The sequence below is a fragment of the Salvelinus fontinalis genome, chromosome 13 (genome assembly GCF_029448725.1).
Source record: "Salvelinus fontinalis isolate EN_2023a chromosome 13, ASM2944872v1, whole genome shotgun sequence".
Taxonomy (NCBI): Eukaryota; Metazoa; Chordata; class Actinopteri; order Salmoniformes; family Salmonidae; genus Salvelinus; species Salvelinus fontinalis.
This window is the reverse complement of record NC_074677.1, coordinates 1,331,234-1,355,830: the sequence shown is the minus strand read 5'-3', so window position 1 is coordinate 1,355,830 and position 24,597 is coordinate 1,331,234. Positions and strand designations below refer to the sequence as shown.

The 24,597-nt window shown below is 47.5% G+C and overlaps 1 protein-coding gene and 1 non-coding gene across 3 annotated transcripts in view; one reads left to right on the top strand and one right to left on the bottom strand.

The window, feature by feature from the left end:
• The first annotated feature begins 5,133 nt into the window (after positions 1–5,133).
• Positions 5,134–24,597, top strand: part of LOC129867902 (cell adhesion molecule 2-like) — a 172,294-nt gene continuing 152,830 nt past the window's right edge. For both annotated transcript variants that reach the window (XM_055941375.1, XM_055941374.1), the window contains exon 1: positions 5,134–5,282. In XM_055941375.1, the coding sequence (XP_055797350.1) occupies positions 5,219–5,282 (64 nt within the window). In that variant the 5' untranslated portion in view covers positions 5,134–5,218. The remainder of the gene's footprint in view (positions 5,283–24,597) is intronic.
• Positions 6,503–6,579, bottom strand: trnaa-ugc (transfer RNA alanine (anticodon UGC)). Its single transcript has one exon. It is a non-coding gene; the product is annotated as a tRNA-Ala (tRNA).

Genomic DNA, 24,597 nt, shown 5'->3' with positions numbered 1-24,597 from the left:
AAAGAAATGTTTCTGAATTGTAGTATGTTCATATCTGAAGGAGTCTCCGCACACTCAGGAGTAATGCACAATGTTCTATTTATTTAGGCTTGAATGAACTTGCAGTCATTTCATCCTTTTTAGAGTAATTATAATGATTTATTTTTTTAGAACGAGGCTGTAAAGTAACAAAATGTGGAACAAGTGGAAGGGGTCTGACTCCTTTCCGAAAGCTCTGTATAATGAAATTCCTTTACCGCAATTCCGGTACCGGGTGTAAATCCACTTACCGTAGTTCAATAACCAGTAATTATTTTTCTAAGTCAAGGTGATATGTTATGGCTGACGTTCTTTCTGCCAAAATATTTCAATCTTAATCCAAAGTACATATTTAACAGTTGTTTTAACTTTTTATTTAACCTTTGCATCTGCATAGTTCTTCCAGTAAATGTGTTTTTGTTAAATGTTCAGTGTAATTTGTTCAAAGTAGTCCTTGTGCATAGAGTTGTATGGTTTGTTAAACTTTGAAAATCAATGGTTTTTGTTTGGCAGACATTTTAGGTGAAGAATCAGAGTTTATGCGAAATTCTGGAATCAAGCTCTGAAATTATCCTCACTCTCAAGATTATTCAGTATGTCTCCTGTCTAGCCCTCTCCTGTCTAGCCATCTCCTCTCTAGCCCTCTCCTGTTTAGCCATCTCCTCTCTAGCCCTCTCCTCTCTAGCCCTCTCCTCTCTAGTCCTCTCCTCTCTAGTCCTCTCCTGTGCCCTCTCTAGCCCTCTCCTCTCTAGTCCTCTCCTCTCTAGCCCTCTCCTGTTTAGCCATCTCCTCTCTAGCCCTCTCCTCTCTAGCCATCTCCTCTCTAGTCCTCTCCTGTGCCCTCTCTAGCCCTCTCCTCTCTAGTCCTCTCCTCTCTAGCCATCTCCTCTCTAGCCCTCTCCTCTCTAGCCCTCTCCTCTCTAGTCCTCTCCTCTCTAGTCCTCTCCTCTCTAGTCCTCTCCTCTCTAGCCCTCTCCTCTCTAGTCCTCTCCTCTCTAGCCCTCTCCTCTCTAGTCCTCTCCTCTCTAGCCATCTCCTCTCTAGCCCTCTCCTCTCTAGCCCTCTCCTCTCTAGCCCTCTCCTGTCTAGCCCTCTCCTCTCTAGCCCTCTCCTGTCTAGCCCTCTCCTCTCTAGCCCTCTCCTCTCTAGCCCTCTCCTCTCTAGCCATCTCCTCTCTAGCCCTCTCCTCTCTAGTCCTCTCCTCTCTAGCCATCTCCTCTCTAGCCCTCTCCTCTCTAGCCCTCTCCTCTCTAGCCCTCTCCTGTCTAGCCCTCTCCTGTCTAGCCCTCTCCTCTCTAGTCCTCTCCTCTCTAGCCCTCTCCTGTCTAGCCCTCTCCTCTCTAGCCATCTCCTCTCTAGCCATCTCCTCTCTAGCCCTCTCCTGTTTAGCCATCTCCTCTCTAGCCCTCTCCTGTCTAGCCATCTCCTCTCTAGCCCTCTCCTGTTTAGCCATCTCCTCTCTAGCCCTCTCCTGTCTAGCCATCTCCTCTCTAGCCATCTCCTGTCTAGCCCTCTCCTCTCTAGTCCTCTCCTCTCTAGCCCTCTCCTCTCTAGCCCTCTCCTCTCTAGCCCTCTCCTGTCTAGCCCTCTCCTCTCTAGCCCTCTCCTGTCTAGCCCTCTCCTCTCTAGTCCTCTCCTCTCTAGCCCTCTCCTCTCTAGCCATCTCCTCTCTAGCCATCTCCTCTCTAGCCATCTCCTCTCTAGTCCTCTCCTCTCTAGCCATCTCCTCTCTAGCCCTCTCCTCTCTAGCCCTCTCCTCTCTAGTCCTCTCCTCTCTAGTCCTCTCCTCTCTAGCCCTCTCCTCTCTAGTCCTCTCCTCTCTAGCCCTCTCCTCTCTAGTCCTCTCCTCTCTAGCCATCTCCTCTCTAGCCCTCTCCTCTCTAGCCCTCTCCTCTCTAGCCCTCTCCTGTCTAGCCCTCTCCTCTCTAGCCCTCTCCTGTCTAGCCCTCTCCTCTCTAGCCCTCTCCTCTCTAGCCCTCTCCTCTCTAGCCATCTCCTCTCTAGCCCTCTCCTCTCTAGTCCTCTCCTCTCTAGCCATCTCCTCTCTAGCCCTCTCCTCTCTAGCCCTCTCCTCTCTAGCCCTCTCCTGTCTAGCCCTCTCCTGTCTAGCCCTCTCCTTTCTAGCCCTCTCCTCTCTAGTCCTCTCCTGTCTAGCCCTCTCCTCTCTAGCCCTCTCCTCTCTAGTCCTCTCCTCTCTAGTCCTCTCCTGTGCCCTCTCTAGCCCTCTCCTCTCTAGTCCTCTCCTCTCTAGCCATCTCCTCTCTAGCCCTCTCCTCTCTAGCCATCTCCTCTCTAGCCATCTCCTCTCTAGCATCTCCTCTCTAGTCCTCTCCTCTCTAGCCCTCTCCTGTCTAGCCCTCTCCTCTCTAGCCATCTCCTCTCTAGCCATCTCCTCTCTAGCCCTCTCCTGTTTAGCCATCTCCTCTCTAGCCCTCTCCTGTCTAGCCATCTCCTCTCTAGCCCTCTCCTGTTTAGCCATCTCCTCTCTAGCCCTCTCCTGTCTAGCCATCTCCTCTCTAGCCATCTCCTGTCTAGCCCTCTCCTCTCTAGTCCTCTCCTCTCTAGCCCTCTCCTCTCTAGCCCTCTCCTCTCTAGCCCTCTCCTGTCTAGCCCTCTCCTCTCTAGCCCTCTCCTGTCTAGCCCTCTCCTCTCTAGTCCTCTCCTCTCTAGCCCTCTCCTCTCTAGCCATCTCCTCTCTAACCATCTCCTCTCTAGCCATCTCCTCTCTAGTCCTCTCCTCTCTACCCTCTCCTGTCTAGCCATCTCTTGTCTAGCCATCTCCTCTCTAGCCATCTCTTGTCTAGCCATCTCCTCTCTAGCCCTCTCCTCTCTAGCCCTCTCCTCTCTAGCCCTCTCCTCTCTAGCCATCTCCTGTCTAGCCCTCTCCTGTCTAGCCCTCTCCTGTTTAGCCATGTCCTGTCTAGCCATCTCCTCTCTAGCCCTCTCCTGTCTAGCCATCTCCTCTCTAGCCCTCTCCTCTCTAGCCCTCTCCTGTCTAGCCATCTCCTCTCTAGCCATCTCCTGTCTAGCCATCTCCTGTCTAGCCCTCTCCTGTCTAGCCATCTCCTCTCTAGCCCTCTCCTCTCTAGCCCTCTCCTGTCTAGCCCTCTCCTTTCTAGGCCTCTCCTTTCTAGTCCTCTCCTCTCTAGCCCTCTCCTGTGCCCTCTCTAGCCCTCTCCTCTCTAGTCCTCTCCTCTCTAGTCCTCTCCTGTGCCCTCTCTAGCCCTCTCCTCTTTAGCCCTCTCCTCTCTAGCCCTCTCCTGTCTAGCCATCTCTTCTCTAGTCCTCTCCTGTCTAGCCATCTCCTCTCTAGCCCTCTCCTGTCTAGCCATCTCCTCTCTAGCCCTCTCCTGTCTAGCCATCTCCTCTCTAGCCCTCTCCTGTCTAGCCATCTCCTCTCTAGCCCTCTCCTGTCTAGCCCTCTCCTCTCTAGTCCTCTCCTGTCTAGCCCTCTCCTCTCTAGTCCTTTCCTGTCTAGCTATCTCCTCTCTAGCCCTCTCCTGTCTAGCCATCTCCTCTCTAGCCCTCTCCTGTCTAGCCCTCTCCTCTCTAGCCCTCTCCTGTCTAGCCCTCTCCTCTCTAGTCTTCTCCTGTCTAGCCATCTCCTCTCTAGCCCTCTCCTTTCTAGCCCTCTCCTCTCTAGTCCTCTCCTGTCTAGCCATCTCCTCTCTAGCCCTCTCCTGTCTAGCCATCTCCTCTCTAGCCCTCTCCTGTCTAGCCCTCTCCTCTCTAGCCCTCTCCTGTCTAGCCATTTCCTGTCTAGCATCTCCTCTCTACCCTCTCCTGTCTAGCCATCTCTTCTCTAGCCCTCTCCTGTCTAGCCATCTCCTCTCTAGCCCTCTCCTCTCTAGCCCTCTCCTGTCTAGCCATCTCCTCTCTAGCCCTCTCCTGTCTAGCCATCTCCTCTCTAGCCCTCTCCTGTCTAGCCATCTCTTCTCTAGCCCTCTCCTGTCTAGCCATCTCCTCTCTAGCCCTCTCCTGTCTAGCCATCTCCTATCTAGCCCTCTCCTGTCTAGCCCTCTCCTCTCTAGTCCTCTCCTGTCTAGCCCTCTCCTCTCTAGTCCTTTCCTGTCTAGCCATCTCCTCTCTAGCCCTCTCCTGTCTAGCCATCTCCTCTCTAGCCCTCTCCTGTCTAGCCCTCTCCTCTCTAGCCCTCTCCTGTCTAGCCCTCTCCTCTCTAGTCCTCTCCTGTCTAGCCATCTCCTCTCTAGCCCTCTCCTTTCTAGCCCTCTCCTTTCTAGCCCTCTCATCTCTAGTCCTCTCCTCTCTAGTCCTCTCCTCTCTAGCCATCTCCTCTCTAGCCCTCTCCTCTCTAGCCCTCTCCTCTCTAGTCCTCTCCTGTCTAGCCCTCTCCTTTCTAGCCCTCTCCTTTCTAGCCCTCTCCTCTCTAGCCCTCTCCTTTCTAGCCCTCTCCTCTCTAGTCCTCTCCTGTCTATCCCTCTCCTCTCTAGCCCTCTCCTCTCTAGCCCTCTCCTCTCTAGTCCTCTCCTGTGCCCTCTCCTCTCTAGTCCTTTCCTGTCTAGCCATCTCCTCTCTAGCCCTCTCCTGTTTAGCCATCTCCTCTCTAGCCCTCTCCTGTCTAGCCCTCTCCTCTCTAGCCCTCTCCTCTCTAGTCCTCTCCTCTCTAGTCCTCTCCTCTCTAGCCCTCTCCTCTCTAGCCCTCTCATCTCTTTCCCTCTCCTCTCTAGCCCTCTCCTCTCTAGTCCTCTCCTCTCTAGTCCTCTCCTCTCTAGCCCTCTCCTCTCTAGCCCTCTCCTCTCTAGCCCTCTCCTCTCTAGCCCTCTCCTCTCTAGTCCTCTCCTCTCTAGTCCTCTCCTCTCTAGCCCTCTCCTCTCTAGCCCTCTCATCTCTTTCCCTCTCATCTCTCCTCAAGTGCACCACTCAGGGATAACTGTAACAAGTAAATTTGTTCCGTTTTTGTTGAAATATTTTGTGTGATGAAATAAGATGTGGACATTGTTATTGTTAGTGATAATAGTCATTATTCAATTATATCTATGTCTCTCTCTCTCCCTCCCTTTCTGTTATCTCTCTTTGTCTCTCTCTCTCCCTCCCTCTCTGTTCTCTCTCTTTGTCTCTCTCTCTCTCCCTCTCTGTCTTTCTCTCTGTAGCTCTGAGAGATAACCGGATAGAGCTGGTGAGGGCGTCGCGGTCCGAGCTGACCATCAGTATCAGTGAGATCACACTGGCTGACGAGGGGATGTACACCTGTTCTCTGTTCACCATGCCTGTCAAGACCGCCAAGGCCTACCTTACTGTACTGGGTGAGGACATAGTACACACAGGAATACACACTCACAGGAGCACACACACTCACAGGAGCACACACACACACACACACACACACACACACACACACACACACACACACACACACACACACACACACACTCACACACACACACACACACACACACACACACACACATACACACACACACACACACACACACACAGTGTTTTCATAGAGTTTTCATCTATATTTTTCATAGCTGTCGGTTTGCCGAATGCTGGCATTAAGACTTCACTCAACCAACACTATAAGGCCATAAGCAAACAAGAACATGCTCATCCAGAGGTGGCGCTCCTAGTGGCCGGAGACATTAATGCAGGCAAACTTATTGGATGGCGTATAGATGCAGAATGCTGTGGTAGCCATGCTGGTTAAGCGTGCCTTGAATTCTAAATCAATCACAGACATGGTCACCGGCAAAGCAACCCCACACCACCTCCTCCATGCTTCACAGTGTGAACAACACATGCGGAGATCATCCATTCACTCTGGCGCTCCTGGTGGCCGGAGACTTTAATGCGGGGAAACTGAATTCCGTCTTACCTCATTTTTACCAGGTGTAGCAACTAGAGGCAAAACAACTGTAGATCACGTTTACGCTACTCATAGAAATCTGACTAGAACTCTACCCTCCTGAATCCTGCTTACAAGGAAAAACTCAAACAGGAACAGGAAGTACCAGTGACTCGCTCAATACACAAGTGGTCAGATAAAGCCGATGCTGAGCTACAGAACTGTTTCAGACTGGAATATGTTCCGGGATTTATCCAATGACATTGAGGTGTACACCACATCAGTCACCGGTTTCATTAATAAGTGCATCGACGATGTAGTCCACGTACATTGACCGTACGTAGATATCCCAACCAGAAGCCATGGGTTACATGCAACATCCGCACCGAACTAAAGGCTAGAACTGTTGCTTTCAAAGCTTATAAGAAATCCTGCTGCATCCTCTGACGAACCATCAAACTGACAAAACATCTAAGATCGAATCTTACTACTCCGGCTTGGAAGCTTGTCGGATGTGGCAGGGCGTACAAACTATCACGGATTACACAACGAAACCCAGCCGCAAGCTGCCCAATGACGCGAGCCTACCAGACGAGTTTACATTTACATTTAAGTCATTTAGCAGACGCTCTTATCCAGAGCGACTAACAAAATTGGAAAGTTCATACATATTCATCCTGGTCCCCCCGTGGGAATTGAACCCACGACCCTGGCGTTGCAAGCGCCATGCTCTACCAACTGAGCCACACGGGACCACAGAGTTAAATATGTTCTATGCTCGCTTCAAGGCAAGCAACACTGAACCTTGCATGAGAGCACCAGCTGTTCCGGACGACTGTGTGATCACGCTCTCCGTAGCTGATATGAGGGAGACCTGTAAACAGGTCAACATTCACAAGGCTGCAGGGCCAAACGGATTACCAGGACGCGTACACAGAGCATGCGCTGACCAGCTGACAAGTGTCTTCACTGACATTTTCTCGCTAGCTAGTTAGCGGTGGTGCGCGCTAATAGCCTTTCAATCGGTGACGTCACTTGCTCTGAGACCTTGAAGTAGTGGTTCCCCTTGCTCTACAAGATCCGCGCCTTTTTCGAACGATGGGTAACGATGCATCGTGGGTGACTGTTGTTGATGTGTGCAGAGGGTCCCTGGTTCGCGCCCGGGTCGGGGCGAGGGGACGGACAAAAGTTAAACTGTTACATGAGCACACGCAAGACGTAGCATACAGGCAGAGCAACATAGGACAAGCAAGAAATAGCATACAGACAGAGCAACATAGAACAAGACGTAGCATACAGACAGAGCAACATAGAATAAGACGTAGCATACAGACAGAGCAACATAGAACAAGACGTAGCATACAGACAGAGCAACATAGAACAAGCAAGACGTAGCATACAGACAGAGCAACATAGGACAAGCAAGACGTAGCATACAGACAGAGCAACATAGAACAAGACGTAGCATACAGACAGAGCAACATAGAACAAGACGTAGCATACAGACAGAGCAACATAGAACAAGACGTAGCATACAGACAGAGCAACATAGAACAAGCAAGACGTAGCATACAGACAGAGCAACATAGGACAAGCAAGACGTAGCATACAGACAGAGCAACATAGAACAAGACGTAGCATACAGACAGAGCAACATAGAACAAGACGTAGCATACAGACAGAGCAACATAGGACAAGCAAGACGTAGCATACAGACAGAGCAACATAGATCAAGCAAGATGTAGCAACATAGGACAAGCAAGACGTAGCATACAGACAGAGCAACATAGAACAAGCAAGACGTAGCATACAGACAGAGCAACATAGAACAAGCAAGACGTAGCATACAGACAGAGCAACATAGAACAAGCAATACATAGCATACAGACAGAGCAACATAGAACAAAATACTTAGCCAAAATCCATAAAAGCAACAAAGTGTTTCCACACCTCACAAGCTACAGACAACAGACAACATGTAAAGAGGTGATACACAGCTAGGGATTATGTTCACAAATCTGATTGACCTTTAGCCATGTCTTCAAGCATTTTGTGAAAGTGTGATATGTGGTGCAGTTATGTGTGTCTGATGGCAGTGTATTGTGTATTCCAGACATGGGAAGCTCTCACAGAGAAAGCGGATTTACTAAAGGTGCTTTTCCTTTTAAGGGAACTATACAGTCACCTCTCATGGCAGACCTTGTGGATCTGCTGCCATATGTTTGGGTTTTCTGTTTAACAAAAGTACTGAGTGGAGGGGGAGGAGTCAGGCCATTTAGGATCTTGAATACAAGACGGTGTATTGCACCAGATTTTCCCAACTCAGGAGCTCATGCTTTCTGAGGATGTGACAGTGATGATGGCTATTGGGCTTCCTATCAAGCACTTTGAGAGCCTGTTTATAGACAGACTGAATAGGTCTTACTGTTGTACAGCAAGCTTGGGCCCAACTAGGCAAGCAGTATGTTAAGTGGGGGAGTATCATAGATTTGAAGTACAGTTTTGCTACCTCTGTAGTCAAACAATTTCGTATAAATCGGAAATTAGCTAGGTTGAATTTGGTTATTTGAATGACCTTTTTCACCTGCAATGTCGCTCTGGATAAGCGTCTGCTATCAGGTTTTCTCTATAGAATGAAACAACTTATCCCTCCTGGAGATTCCAGGTTTTCTCTAGCTATAGAATGAAACAGCTTATCCCTCCTGGAGATTTCAGGGGTTCTCTAGCTATAGAATGAAACAGCTTATCCCTCCTGGAGATTTCAGGGGTTCTCTAGCTATAGAATGAAACAGCTTATCCCTCCTGGAGATTCCAGGGGTTCTCTAGCTATAGAATGAAACAACTTATCCCTCCTGGAGATTCCAGGGGTTTTCTAGCTATAGAATGAAGCACACCATTGACAGCACCATGACTGTCTGCATCACTGCTTGGTAAGGCAAATGCTTGGCATCCAATCACAAGGCGCTACAGAGGGTAGTGCGTAGGGCCCAGTACATCACTGGGTCAAGCTAACCTGCCATCCAGGACCTCTATACCAGGCGGTGTCAGAGGAAGGCCCTAAAAATAGTCGAAGACTCCAGCCACCCTAGTCATAGACTGTTCTTTCTGCTACCGCACAGCAAGCAGTACCGGAGCACCAAGTCTGGAACCAACAGGACCCTGAACAGACTGCTAAATAATTATTTAAATTGTGCAAAATAATTATCTGCATTGAACTTTTTTGACTAATCTGCTACTGTTTATTATCCATCACTGTATTCCTAGTTATATGTGCCTACCTCGTACCCCTGCACATCGACTCGGTACTGGTACCCCGTGTTTATAGCCAAGTTATCATGGACTCTGTGCTCGTACCTCGTGTATATAGCCAAGTTATCATGGACTCTGTGCTCGTACCTCGTGGATATAGCCAAGTTATCATGGACCCGGTGCTCGTACCCCGTGTTTATAGCCAAGTTATCATGGACTCGGTGCCCGTACCTCGTGTTTATAGCCAAGTTATCATGGACTCGGTGCTCGTACCTCGTGTTTATAGCCAAGTTATCATGGACTCGGTGCTCGTACCTCGTGGATATAGCCAAGTTATCATGGCTCTGTGCTCGTACCTCGTGTATATAGCCAAGTTATCATGGACTCGGTGCTCGTACCTCGTGTTTATAGCCAAGTTATCATGGACTCGGTGCTCGTACCTCGTGGATATAGCCAAGATATCATGGCTCTGTGCTCGTACCTCGTGTATATAGCCAAGTTATCATGGACTCGGTGCTCATACCTCGTGTTTATAGCCAAGTTATCATGGACTCTGTGCTCGTACCTCGTGGTTATAGCCAAGTTATCATGGACTCGGTGCTCTTACCTCGTGTTTATAGCCAAGTTATCATGGACTCGGTGCTCGTACCTCGTGTTTATAGCCAAGTTATCATGGACTCGGTGTTCATACCTCGTGGATATAGCCAAGTTATCATGGACTCGGTACTGGTACCCGTGTTTATAGCCAAGTTATCATGGACTCGTTACTGGTACCCGTGTATATAGCCAAATTATCATGGACTCGGTGCTCGTACCTCGTGTTTATAGCCAAGTTATCATGGACTCGGTGCTCGTACCTCGTGTTTATAGCCAAGTTATCATCGACTCCGTGCTCGTACCTCGTGTTTATAGCCAAGTTATCATGGACTCTGTGTATTATTACTTTATTATGACGTGTTTTACCTTTCTATTATTTCTCTATTGTCTTTCTCTCTGCATTGTTGGGAAGGGCCCGTAAGTAACGATTTCACTGTTAGTCTACGCTTGTTATTGACAAAGTATTTTGACGAATACAATTTATTTTTATTTGTAATAATCAGTACCCCACACAAATATTGTTTCATTTCCTGATGCTGAGATCGTTTTGTAGCCAATTAGTTTATGCTAATGTTAATGAAAGGTCGTTTAGGCCATTAGAAGACTGTGAAGGCTGAAGCTCGTTTAGGCCAATAGGAGACTGTGAAGGCTGAAGCTTGTTTAGGCCAATAGGAGACTGTGAAGGCTGAAGCTCGTTTAGGCCATTAGAAGAGTGTGAAGGATGAAGCTCGTTTAGGCCATTAGAAGACTGTGAAGGCTGAAGCTTGTTTAGGCCAATAGCAGACTGTGAAGGCTGAAGCTTGTTTTTGGCCATTAGCAGACTGTGAAGGCTGAAGCTTGTTTAGGCCAATAGGAGACTGTGAAGGCTGAAGCTTGTTTAGGCCAATAGCAGACTGTGAAGGATGAAGCTCGTTTAGGCCATTAGAAGACTGTGAAGGCTGAAGCTTGTTTAGGCCAATAGCAGACTGTGAAGGCTGAAGCTTGTTTTTGGCCATTAGCAGACTGTGAAGGCTGAAGCTTGGTTAGGCCAATAGCAGACTGTGAAGGCTGAAGCTTGTTTAGGCGATTATCAGACTGTGAAGGCTGAAGCTCGTTTAGGCCAATAGCAGACTGTGAAGGCTGAAGCTTGTTTTTGGCCATTAGCAGACTGTGAAGGCTGAAGCTTGGTTAGGCCAATAGCAGACTGTGAAGGCTGAAGCTTGTTTAGGCGATTAGCAGACTGTGAAGGCTGAAGCTTGTTTAGGCCAATAGCAGACTGTGAAGGCTGAAGCTTGTTTTTGGCCATTAGCAGACTGTGAAGGCTGAAGCTTGGTTAGGCCAATAGCAGACTGTGAAGGCTGAAGCTTGTTTAGGCGATTAGCAGACTGTGAAGGCTGAAGCTTGTTTAGGCCAATAGTAGACTGTGAAGGCTGAAGCTTGTTTAGGCCAATAGGAGACTGTGAAGGCTGAAGCTTGTTTAGGCGATTAGCAGACTGTGTGTGTCAACAACAATGTTAACAGCATTAAAGACTGCTCTGTGAGGGGACACACACACTCACACACACACTCAAAGAGGATACAGACATAATTAGGTTACAATACTTAGCCATATTTAATGGACCAAACAGAGAGAGTCAGAGAGAGATTTAATTAATGCATAAACAGTCTGAATTCAAGCCAGATCACTCAAGATTGACTTTTCAATTGGATGTTTTTTTATTGCCTTTAAGACGTCAGGAAATGTCTTCAAAACCGGCCGCGAAGGGCAACATTGAGTACTATTACCATCAAGTAGACGTGAGTTTTGCTAGGGCGATGTGGAGTGGGGTGGAGGATGGGTGTAATCCAGTCACACACACTCAAAGAGGATACGGACAGAATCAAGTTACAGTACTGAATCAGTGGTGGAAAAGTCCTCAATTTGTCATAAAAAAGTCACCCGGTAAAATATTACTTGAGTAAAAGTCTAAAAGTATTTGGTTTTAAATATATTTATGTATCAAAAGTAAAAGTATAAACCATTTCAAATTCCGTATATTAAGCAAACCAGACTGCACAATTAAAATGTTTTATTTTTATTGACGGACAGGCAGGGGCACACTCCAACACTCAGACAACATTTACAAAGGAAGTCCCAAGTTCAGAGGCAGTAGGGATGGCCCGGGATGTTCTCTGTTTAGTGAGTCCACTAGATCAGAGGCAGTAGAGATGACCAGGGATGTTCTCTGTTTAGTGAGTCCTCCAGATCAGAGGCAGTAGGGATGACCAGGGATGTTCTCTGTTTAGTGAGTCCTCCAGATCAGAGGCAGTAGGGATGGCCCGGGATGTTCTCTGTTTAGTGAGTCCACCAGATCAGAGGCAGTAGGGATGACCAGGGATGTTCTCTGTTTAGTGAGTCCTCCAGATCAGAGACAGTAGAGATGACCAGGGATGTTCTCTGTTTAGTGAGTCCTCCAGATCAGAGGCAGTAGGGATGACCAGGGATGTTCTCTGTTTAGTGAGTCCTCCAGATCAGAGGCAGTAGGGATGACCAGGGATGTTCTCTGTTTAGTGAGTCCTCCAGATCAGAGGCAGTAGGGATGACCAGGGATGTTCTCTGTTTAGTGAGTCCTCCAGATCAGAGGCAGTAGGGATGACCAGGGATGTTCTCTGTTTAGTGAGTCCTAGAGATCAGAGGTAGTAGGGATGACCAGGGATGTTCTCTGTTTAGTGAGTCCTCCAGATCAGAGGCAGTAGGGATGACCAGGGATGTTCTCTGTTTAGTGAATCCTCCAGATCAGAGGCAGTAGGGATGACCAGGGATGTTCTCTGTCTAGTGAGTCCTCCAGATCAGAGACAGTAGGGATGACCAGGGATGTTCTCTGTTTAGTGAGTCCTCCAGATCAGAGGCAGTAGGGAAGACCAGGGATGTTCTCTGTTTAGTGAGTCCTCCAGATCAGAGGCAGTAGGGATGACCAGGGATGTTCTCTGTTTAGTGAGTCCTCCATATCAGAGACAGTAGGGATGACCAGGGATGTTCTCTGTTTAGTGAGTCCTCCATATCAGAGGCAGTAGGGATGACCAGGGATGTTCTCTGTTTAGTGAGTCCTCCAGATCAGAGGCAGTAGGGATGACCAGGGATGTTCTCTGTTTAGTGAGTCTGCCAGATCAGAGGTTGTAGGGATGACCAGGGATGTTCTCTGTTTAGTGAGTCTGCCAGATCAGAGGCTGTAGGGATGACCAGGGATGTTCTCTGTCTAGTGAGTCCTCCAGATCAGAGGTTGTAGGGATGACCAGGGATGTTCTCTGTCTAGTGAGTCCTCCAGATCAGAGGTTGTAGGGATGACCAGGGATGTTCTCTGTTTAGTGAGTCCTCCAGATCAGAGGCAGTAGGGATGACCAGGGATGTTCTCTGTTTAGTGAGTCCTCCAGATCAGAGGCAGTAGGGATGACCAGGGATGTTCTCTGTTTAGTGAGTCCTCCAGATCATAGGCAGTAGGGATGACCAGGGATGTTCTCTGTTTAGTGAGTCCTCCAGATCAGAGGCAGTAGGGATAACCAGGGATGTTCTCTGTTTAGTGAGTCCTCCAGATCAGAGGCAGTAGGGATGACCAGGGATGTTCTCTGTTTAGTGAGTCCTCCAGATCAGAGGCAGTAGGGATGACCAGGGATGTTCTCTGTTTAGTGAGTCCTCCAGATCAGAGGCAGTAGGGATGACCAGGGATGTTCTCTGTTTAGTGAGTCTGCCAGATCAGAGGTTGTAGGGATGACCAGGGATGTTCTCTGTCTAGTGAGTCCTCCAGATCAGAGGTTGTAGGGATGACCAGGGATGTTCTCTGTCTAGTGAGTCCTCCAGATCAGAGGTTGTAGGGATGACCAGGGATGTTCTCTGTTTAGTGAGTCCTCCAGATCAGAGGCAGTAGGGATGACCAGGGATGTTCTCTGTTTAGTGAGTCCTCCAGATCAGAGGCAGTAGGGATGACCAGGGATGTTCTCTGTTTAGTGAGTCCTCCAGATCAGAGGCAGTAGGGATAACCAGGGATGTTCTCTTTTTAGTGAGTCCTCCAGATCAGAGGCAGTAGGGATGACCAGGGATGTTCTCTGTTTAGTGAGTCTGCCAGATCAGAGGTTGTAGGGATGACCAGGGATGTTCTCTGTTTAGTGAGTCCTCCAGATCAGAGGCAGTAGGGATGACCAGGGATGTTCTCTGTTTAGTGAGTCCTCCAGATCAGAGGCAGTAGAGATGACCAGGGATGTTCTCTGTTTAGTGAGTCCTCCATATCAGAGGCAGTAGGGATGAACAGGGATGTTCTCTGTTTAGTGAGTCCTCCAGATCAGAGGCAGTAGGGATGACCAGGGATGTTCTCTGTTTAGTGAGTCCTCCAGATCAGAGGCAGTAGGGATGACCAGGGATGTTCTCTGTTTAGTGAGTCCTCCATATCAGAGGCAGTAGGGATGACCAGGGATGTTCTCTGTTTAGTGAGTCCTCCAGATCAGAGGCAGTAGGGATGACCAGGGATGTTCTCTGTTTAGTGAGTCCTCCAGATCAGAGGCAGTAGGGATGACCAGGGATGTTCTCTGTTTAGTGAGTCCACCAGATCAGAGGCAGTAGGGATGACCAGGGATGTTCTCTGTTTAGTGAGTCCTCCAGATCAGAGGCAGTAGGGATGACCAGGGATGTTCTCTGTTTAGTGAGTCCTCCATATCAGAGACAGTAGGGATGACCAGGGATGTTCTCTGTTTAGTGAGTCCTCCATATCAGAGGCAGTAGGGATGACCAGGGATGTTCTCTGTTTAGTGAGTCCTCCAGATCAGAGGCAGTAGGGATGACCAGGGATGTTCTCTGTTTAGTGAGTCTGCCAGATCAGAGGTTGTAGGGATGACCAGGGATGTTCTCTGTTTAGTGAGTCTGCCAGATCAGAGGCTGTAGGGATGACCAGGGATGTTCTCTGTCTAGTGAGTCCTCCAGATCAGAGGTTGTAGGGATGACCAGGGATGTTCTCTGTCTAGTGAGTCCTCCAGATCAGAGGTTGTAGGGATGACCAGGGATGTTCTCTGTTTAGTGAGTCCTCCAGATCAGAGGCAGTAGGGATGACCAGGGATGTTCTCTGTTTAGTGAGTCCTCCAGATCAGAGGCAGTAGGGATGACCAGGGATGTTCTCTGTTTAGTGAGTCCTCCAGATCAGAGGCAGTAGGGATAACCAGGGATGTTCTCTGTTTAGTGAGTCCTCCAGATCAGAGGCAGTAGGGATGACCAGGGATGTTCTCTGTTTAGGGAGTCCTCCAGATCAGAGGCAGTAGAGATGACCAGGGATGTTCTCTGTTTAGTGAGTCCTCCAGATCAGAGGCAGTAGGGATGACCAGGGATGTTCTCTGTTTAGGGAGTCCTCCAGATCAGAGGCAGTAGGGATAACCAGGGATGTTCTCTTTTTAGTGAGTCCTCCAGATCAGAGGCAGTAGGGATGACCAGGGATGTTCTCTGTTTAGTGAGTCTGCCAGATCAGAGGTTGTAGGGATGACCAGGGATGTTCTCTGTTTAGTGAGTCCTCCAGATCAGAGGCAGTAGGGATGACCAGGGATGTTCTCTGTTTAGTGAGTCCTCCAGATCAGAGGCAGTAGAGATGACCAGGGATGTTCTCTGTTTAGTGAGTCCTCCATATCAGAGGCAGTAGGGATGACCAGGGATGTTCTCTGTTTAGTGAGTCCTCCAGATCAGAGGCAGTAGGGATGACCAGGGATGTTCTCTGTTTAGTGAGTCCTCCAGATCAGAGGCAGTAGGGATGACCAGGGATGTTCTCTGTTTAGTGAGTCCTCCATATCAGAGGCAGTAGGGATGACCAGGGATGTTCTCTGTTTAGTGAGTCCTCCAGATCAGAGGCAGTAGGGATGACCAGGGATGTTCTCTGTTTAGTGAGTCCTCCAGATCAGAGGCAGTAGGGATGACCAGGGATGTTCTCTGTTTAGTGAGTCCACCAGATCAGAGGCAGTAGGGATGACCAGGGATGTTCTCTGTTTAGTGAGTCCTCCAGATCAGAGGCAGTAGGGATGACCAGGGATGTTCTCTGTTTAGTGAGTCCTCCATATCAGAGACAGTAGGGATGACCAGGGATGTTCTCTGTTTAGTGAGTCCTCCATATCAGAGGCAGTAGGGATGACCAGGGATGTTCTCTGTTTAGTGAGTCCTCCAGATCAGAGGCAGTAGGGATGACCAGGGATGTTCTCTGTTTAGTGAGTCTGCCAGATCAGAGGTTGTAGGGATGACCAGGGATGTTCTCTGTTTAGTGAGTCTGCCAGATCAGAGGCTGTAGGGATGACCAGGGATGTTCTCTGTCTAGTGAGTCCTCCAGATCAGAGGTTGTAGGGATGACCAGGGATGTTCTCTGTCTAGTGAGTCCTCCAGATCAGAGGTTGTAGGGATGACCAGGGATGTTCTCTGTTTAGTGAGTCCTCCAGATCAGAGGCAGTAGGGATGACCAGGGATGTTCTCTGTTTAGTGAGTCCTCCAGATCAGAGGCAGTAGGGATGACCAGGGATGTTCTCTGTTTAGTGAGTCCTCCAGATCATAGGCAGTAGGGATGACCAGGGATGTTCTCTGTTTAGTGAGTCCTCCAGATCAGAGGCAGTAGGGATAACCAGGGATGTTCTCTGTTTAGTGAGTCCTCCAGATCAGAGGCAGTAGGGATGACCAGGGATGTTCTCTGTTTAGGGAGTCCTCCAGATCAGAGGCAGTAGAGATGACCAGGGATGTTCTCTGTTTAGTGAGTCCTCCAGATCAGAGGCAGTAGGGATGACCAGGGATGTTCTCTGTTTAGTGAGTCCTCCAGATCAGAGGCAGTAGGGATAACCAGGGATGTTCTCTTTTTAGTGAGTCCTCCAGATCAGAGGCAGTAGGGATGACCAGGGATGTTCTCTGTTTAGGGAGTCCTCCAGATCAGAGGCAGTAGAGATGACCAGGGATGTTCTCTGTTTAGTGAGTCCTCCAGATCAGTGGCAGTAGGGATGACCAGGGATGTTCTCTGTTTAGTGAGTCCTCCAGATCAGAGGCAGTAGGGACGACCGGGGATGTTCTCTGTTTAGTGAGTCCTCCAGATCAGAGGCAGTAGGGATGACCAGGGATGTTCTCTGTTTAGTGAGTCCTCCAGATCAGAGGCAGTAGGGACGACCAGGGATGTTCTCTGTTTAGTGAGTCTGCCAGATCAGAGGTTGTAGGGATGACCAGGGATGTTCTCTGTTTAGTGAGTCTGCCAGATCAGAGGTTGTAGGGATGACCAGGGATGTTCTCTGTTTAGTGAGTCTGCCAGATCAGAGGCTGTAGGGATGACCAGGGATGTTCTCTGTCTAGTGAGTCCTCCAGATCAGAGGTTGTAGGGATGACCAGGGATGTTCTCTGTCTAGTGAGTCCTCCAGATCAGAGGTTGTAGGGATGACCAGGGATGTTCTCTGTTTAGTGAGTCCTCCAGATCAGAGGCAGTAGGGATGACCAGGGATGTTCTCTGTTTAGTGAGTCCTCCAGATCAGAGGCAGTAGGGATGACCAGGGATGTTCTCTGTTTAGTGAGTCCTCCAGATCATAGGCAGTAGGGATGACCAGGGATGTTCTCTGTTTAGTGAGTCCTCCAGATCAGAGGCAGTAGGGATAACCAGGGATGTTCTCTGTTTAGTGAGTCCTCCAGATCAGAGGCAGTAGGGATGACCAGGGATGTTCTCTGTTTAGGGAGTCCTCCAGATCAGAGGCAGTAGAGATGACCAGGGATTTTCTCTGTTTAGTGAGTCCTCCAGATCAGAGGCAGTAGGGATGACCAGGGATGTTCTCTGTTTAGTGAGTCCTCCAGATCAGAGGCAGTAGGGATAACCAGGGATGTTCTCTGTTTAGTGAGTCCTCCAGATCAGAGGCAGTAGGGATGACCAGGGATGTTCTCTGTTTAGGGAGTCCTCCAGATCAGAGGCAGTAGAGATGACCAGGGATGTTCTCTGTTTAGTGAGTCCTCCAGATCAGTGGCAGTAGGGATGACCAGGGATGTTCTCTGTTTAGTGAGTCCTCCAGATCAGAGGCAGTAGGGAAGACCAGGGATGTTCTCTGTTTAGTGAGTCCACCAGATCAGAGGCAGTAGGGATGACCAGGGATGTTCTCTGTTTAGTGAGTCCTCCAGATCAGAGGCAGTAGGGACGACCAGGGATGTTCTCTGTTTAGTGAGTCTGCCAGATCAGAGGTTGTAGGGATGACCAGGGATGTTCTCTGTTTAGTGAGTCTGCCAGATCAGAGGTTGTAGGGATGACCAGGGATGTTCTCTGTTTAGTGAGTCTGCCAGATCAGAGGTTGTAGGGATGACCAGGGATGTTCTCTGTTTAGTGAGTCTGCCAGATCAGAGGTTGTAGGGATGACCAGGGATGTTCTCTGTTTAGTGAGTCTGCCAGATCAGAGGTTGTAGGGATGACCAGGGATGTTCTCTGTTTAGTGAGTCCTCCAGATCAGAGGCAGTAGGGATGACCAGGGATGTTCTCTGTTTAGTGAGTCCACCAGATCAGAGGCAGTAGGGATGACCAGGGATGTTCTCTGTTTAGTGAGTCCTCCAGATCAGAGGCAGTAGGGATGACCAGGGATGTTCTCTGTTTAGTGAGTCCTCCAGATCAGAGGCAGTAGGGATGACCAGGGATGTTCTCTGTTTAGTGAGTCCACTAGATCAGAGGCAGTAGGGATGACCAGGGATGTTCTCTGTTTAGTGAGTCCTCCAGATCAGAGGCAGTAGGGATGACCAGGGATGTTCTCTGTTTAGTGAGTCCTCCAGATCAGAGGCAGTAGGGATGACCAGGGATGTTCTCTGTTTAGTGAGTCCTCCAGATCAGAGGCAGTAGGGACGACCAGGGATGTTCTCTGTTTAGTGAGTCCTCCAGATCAGAGACAGTAGAGATGACCAGGGATGTACTGTACTTGATGTAATTACTGCACAAACAGTCGGATTACATCTTGGGACGGGGGGGGGGGGGTCAGCGCATCTTTCTGCTGTTGTCTGGGGACCCCCCCCCCCGTGGAAATGTAATTCAGTATCATTCAGAACATCGTTCAGAACCCCATCTGTCCTGAACACATAAACAGACGCCTCACAATTTCTCAACTAGCAGCTTCATTAAATAGTACCCACAAAACACCAGTCTCAAGGTCAACAGTGAAGAGGCGACTCCGGGATGATGGCCTTCTAGGAAGACTTCCTCTGTAAAGTTTGTGTTCTTTTGTCCATCTTAATCTTTTATTTTTATTGGCCAGTCTGAGATATGGCTTTTTCTTTGCAACTCTGCCTAGAAGGCCAGCATCCCAGAGTCGCCTCTTCACTGTTGATGTTTTGAGGGATCTGTTTCTAAAACTAGACACTCTAATGTACTTGTCTTCTTGCTCAGATCTGCACCGGGCATCTCACTCCTCTTTCTATTCTGGTTAGAGCCAGTTTGTGCTTTTCTGTGAAGGGAATAGTACACAGCGATGTACGAGATCATCAGTTTCTTGGCAATTTCGCGCATGGAATAGCCTTCATTTCTCAGAATAAGAATTTACTGACGAGTGCCAGAGGAAAATTCTTTGTTTCTGGCCATTTTGAGCCTGTAATCGAACCCACAAAAGCTGATGCTCCAGATGCTCAACTAGTCTAAAGAAGGCCATTTTTATTGCTTCTTTAAATCAGGACAATAGTTTTCAGCTGTGCTAACATAATTGCAAAAGGGTTTTCTAATGATCAATTATCCTTTTAAAATGACTAACTTGGATTAGCTAACACCACGTGCCATTGGAACATGAAGCTGCCATTGGAACACAGGAGTGATGGTTGCTAATAATGGGCCTCCGTACGTCTATGCAGATATTCCAGTAAACATTTACAACATTAACAATGTCTACACTGTATTTCTGATCAATTTAAAGTTATTTTATTGGACAAAAAATGTGCTTTTCTTTCAAAAACAAGTCAGAAGTTTACATACACCTTAGCCAAATACATTTAAACTCAGTTTTTCACAATTCCTGACATTTAATCTGAGTAAAAATTCTCTGTCTAGATCAGATAGGATCACCACTTTATTTTAAGAATGTGAAATGTCAGAATAATAGTAGAGAGAATGATTTATTTCAGTTTTAATTTCTTTCATCACATTCCCAGTGGGTCAGAAGTTTACATACAATCAATTAGTATTTGTTAGCATTGCCTTTAAATTGTTTAACTTGGGTCAAACGTTTCGGGTAGCCTTCCACAAGCTTCCCACAATAAGTTGGGTGAATTTTGGCCCATTCCTCCTGACAGAGCTGTTGTAACTGAGTCAGGTTTAGGGTTCATCTCTAGGAGACTAACCCGTCTCCTTCCTGAGCGATATAACGTCTGCATGGTCCCATGGTGTTTATACCTGCGTACTATTGTATGTACAGATGAACGTGGTACCTTCAGGCGTTTGGAAATTGCTCCCAAGGATGAAACAGAATTGTGGAGGTCTACAATTTATTTTCTGAGGTCTTGGCTGATTTCTTTTGATTTTCCCATGTTGTCAAGCAAAGAGGCACTGAGTTGGAAGGTTGGCCTTGAAATATGGAAGGTTGGACTTATGTCAATTAGCCTATCAGAAGCTTTTAAAGCCATGACATAATTTTCTGGAATTTTCCAAGCTGTTTGAAGGCACAGTCATCTTAGTGTATGTAAACTGTAAATTGGAATTGTGATACAGTGAATTATAATTGAAATAATCTGTCTGTAAACAATTGTTGGAAAAATGACTTGTGTCATGCACAAAGTAGATGTCCTAACCGACTTGCCAAAACTATCGTTTGTTAACTAGAAATTTGTGGAGTGGTTGAAAAACGAGTTTTAATGACTCCAACCTAGGTTTATGTAAACTTCAGACTTCAACTGTATATACATATATATATGCCATTTAGCAAATGCTTTCATCCAATATATTGTTTATGTATGGATGTTAATGGAAATCCTGGCTTTGAGCCAACAGCTACAGAGGATTATCATTTAAATGACACAATGCCATTGAGTTATGAAGAAAAAAGAGCCAACGTCCCCTTACAGCAGTAATACTCTACTCAGTCATCCCACACTTCCCCTTACAGCAGTAATACTCTACTCAGTCAACCCACACTTCCCCTTACAGCAGTAATACTCTACTCAGTCATCCCACACTTCCCCTTACAGCAGTAATACTCTACTCAGTCAACCCACACTTCCCCTTACAGCAGTAATACTCTACTCAGTCATCCCACACTTCCCCTTACAGCAGTAATACTCTACTCAGTCAACCCACACTTCCCCTTACAGCAGTAATACTCTACTCAGTCATCCCACACTTCCCCTTACAGCAGTAATACTCTACTCAGTCAACCCACACTTCCCCTTACAGCAGTAATACTCTACTCAGTCAACCCACACTTCCCCTTACAGCAGTAATACTCTACTCAGTCAACCACACTTCCCCTAACAGCAGTAATACTCTACTCAGTCAACCACACTTCTCCTTACAGCAGTAATACTCTACTCAGTCATCCCACACTTCCCCTTACAGCAGTAATACTCTACTCAGTCAACCCACACTTCCCCTTACAGCAGTAATACTCTACTCAGTCAACCCACACTTCCCCTTACAGCAGTAATACTCTACTCAGTCAACCCACACTTCCCCTTACAGCAGTAATACTCTACTCAGTCAACCCACACTTCCCCTTACAGCAGTAATACTCTACTCAGTCAACCCACACTTCCCCTTACAGCAGTAATACTCTACTCAGTCAAACCTTACAGCAGTAATACTCTGCTCAGTCAACCCACACTTCCCCTTACAGCAGTAATACTCTACTCAGTCAACCCTTACAGCAGTAATACTCTACTCAGTCAACCCACACTTCCCCTAACAGCAGTAATACTCTACTCAGTCAACCCACACTTCTCCTTACAGCAGTAATACTCTACTCAGTCAACCCACACTTCCCCGTACAGCAGTAATACTCTACTCAGTCAACCCACACTTCCCCTTACAGCAGTAATACTCTACTCAGTCAACCCTTACAGCAGTAATACTCTACTCAGTCAACCCACACTTCCCCTAACAGCAGTAATACTCTACTCAGTCAACCCACACTTCTCCTTACAGCAGTAATACTCTACTCAGTCAACCCACACTTCCCCGTACAGCAGTAATACTCTACTCAGTCAACCCACACTTCCCCTAACAGCAGTAATACTCTACTCAGTCAACCCTAACAGCAGTAATACTCTACTCAGTCATCCCACACTTCTCCTTACAGCAGTAATACTCTACTCAGTCATCCCACACTTCCCCTAACAGCAGTAATACTCTACTCAGTCATCCCACATTTCCCCTTACAGCAGTAATACTCTACTCAGTCAACCCTTGCAGCAGTAATACTCTACTCAGTCAACCACACTTCCCCTAACAGCAGTAATACTCTACTCAGTCAACCCTTACAGCAGTAATACTCTACTCAGTCAACCCTTGCAGCAGTAATACTCTACTCAGTCAACCCACACTTCCCCTTACAGCAGTAATACTCTACTCAGTCAACCCTTACAGCAGTAATACTCTACTCAGTCAACCCACACTTCCCATAACAGCAGTAATACTCTACTCAGTCAACCCACACTTCCCCTAACAGCAGTAATCCTACTCAGTCAACCCTTACAGCAGTAAAACTCTACTCAGTCAACCCACACTTCCCATAACAGCAGTAATACTCTACTCAGTCAACCCACACTTCCCCTAACAGCAGTAATACTCTACTCAGTCAACCACACTTCCCCTTACAGCAGTAAAACTCTACTCAGTCAACCCACACTTCCCCTAACAGCAGTAATACTCTACTCAGTCAACCCTTACAGCAGTAATACTCTACTCAGTCAACCCACACTTCCCCTTACAGCAGTAATACTCTACTCAGTCAACCCACACGTCCCCTTACAGCAGTAATACTCTACTCAGTCAACCACACTTCCCCTTACAGCAGTAATACTCTACTCAGTCAACCCTTACAGCAGTAATACTCTACTCAGTCAACCCACACTTCCCCTTACAGCAGTAATACTCTACTCAGTCAACCACACTTCCCCTTACAGCAGTAATACTCTACTCAGTCAACCCTAACAGCAGTAATACTCTACTCAGTCATCCCACACTTCCCCTAACAGCAGTAATACTCTACTCAGTCATCCCACATTTCCCCTTACAGCAGTAATACTCTACTCAGTCAACCCTTACAGCAGTAATACTCTACTCAGTCAACCACACTTCCCCTAACAGCAGTAATACTCTACTCAGTCAACCCTTACAGCAGTAATACTCTACTCAGTCAACCCTTACAGCAGTAATACTCTACTCAGTCAACCCACACTTCCCCTTACAGCAGTAATACTCTACTCAGTCAACCCTTACAGCAGTAATACTCTACTCAGTCAACCCACACTTCCCATAACAGCAGTAATACTCTACTCTATCAACCCACACTTCCCCTAACAGCAGTAATCCTACTCAGTCAACCCTTACAGCAGTAATACTCTACTCAGTCAACCCACACTTCCCATAACAGCAGTAATACTCTACTCAGTCAACCCACACCTCCCCTTACAGCAGTAATACTCTACTCAGTCATCCCACACTTCCCCTTACAGCAGTAATACTCTACTCAGTCAACCCTTACAGCAGTAATACTCTACTCAGTCAACCCACACTTCCCATAACAGCAGTAATACTCTACTCAGTCAACCCACACTTCCCCTAACAGCAGTAATCCTACTCAGTCAACCCTTACAGCAGTAAAACTCTACTCAGTCAACCCACACTTCCCATAACAGCAGTAATACTCTACTCAGTCAACCCACACTTCCCCTAACAGCAGTAATACTCTACTCAGTCAACCACACTTCCCCTAACAGCAGTAATACTCTACTCAGTCAACCCTTACAGCAGTAATACTCTACTCAGTCAACCCACACTTCCCCTTACAGCAGTAATACTCTACTCAGTCAACCCACACGTCCCCTTACAGCAGTAATACTATACTCAGTCAACCACACTTCCCCTTACAGCAGTAATACTCTACTCAGTCAACCCTTACAGCAGTAATACTCTACTCAGTCAACCCACACTTCCCCTTACAGCAGTAATACTCTACTCAGTCAACCACACTTCCCCTTACAGCAGTAATACTCTACTCAGTCAACCCTAACAGCCGTAATACTCTACTCAGTCATCCCACACTTCCCCTTACAGCGGTAATACTCTACTCAGTCAACCCTTACAGCAGTAATACTCTACTCAGTCAACCCACACTTCCCCTTACAGCAGTAATACTCTACTCAGTCAACCACACTTCCCCTTACAGCAGTAATACTCTACTCAGTCAACCCTTACAGCAGTAATACTCTACTCAGTCAACCACACTTCCCCTAACAGCAGTAATACTCTACTCAGTCAACCCTTACAGCAGTAATACTCTACTCAGTCATCCCTGACAGCAGTAATACTCTACTCAGTCAACCCACACTTCCCCTTACAGCAGTAATACTCTACTCAGTCAACCCTTACAGCAGTAATACTCTACTCAGTCAACCCACACTTCCCATAACAGCAGTAATACTCTACTCAGTCAACCCACACTTCCCCTAACAGCAGTAATCCTACTCAGTCAACCCTTACAGCAGTAATACTCTACTCAGTCAACCCACACTTCCCATAACAGCAGTAATACTCTACTCAGTCAACCCACACCTCCCCTTACAGCAGTAATACTCTACTCAGTCATCCCACACTTCCCCTTACAGCAGTAATACTCTACTCAGTCAACCCTTACAGCAGTAATACTCTACTCAGTTAACCCACACTTCCCCTTACAGCAGTAATACTCTACTCAGTCAACCACACTTCCCCTTACAGCAGTAATTCTCTACTCAGTCAAACCTAACAGCAGTAATACTCTAC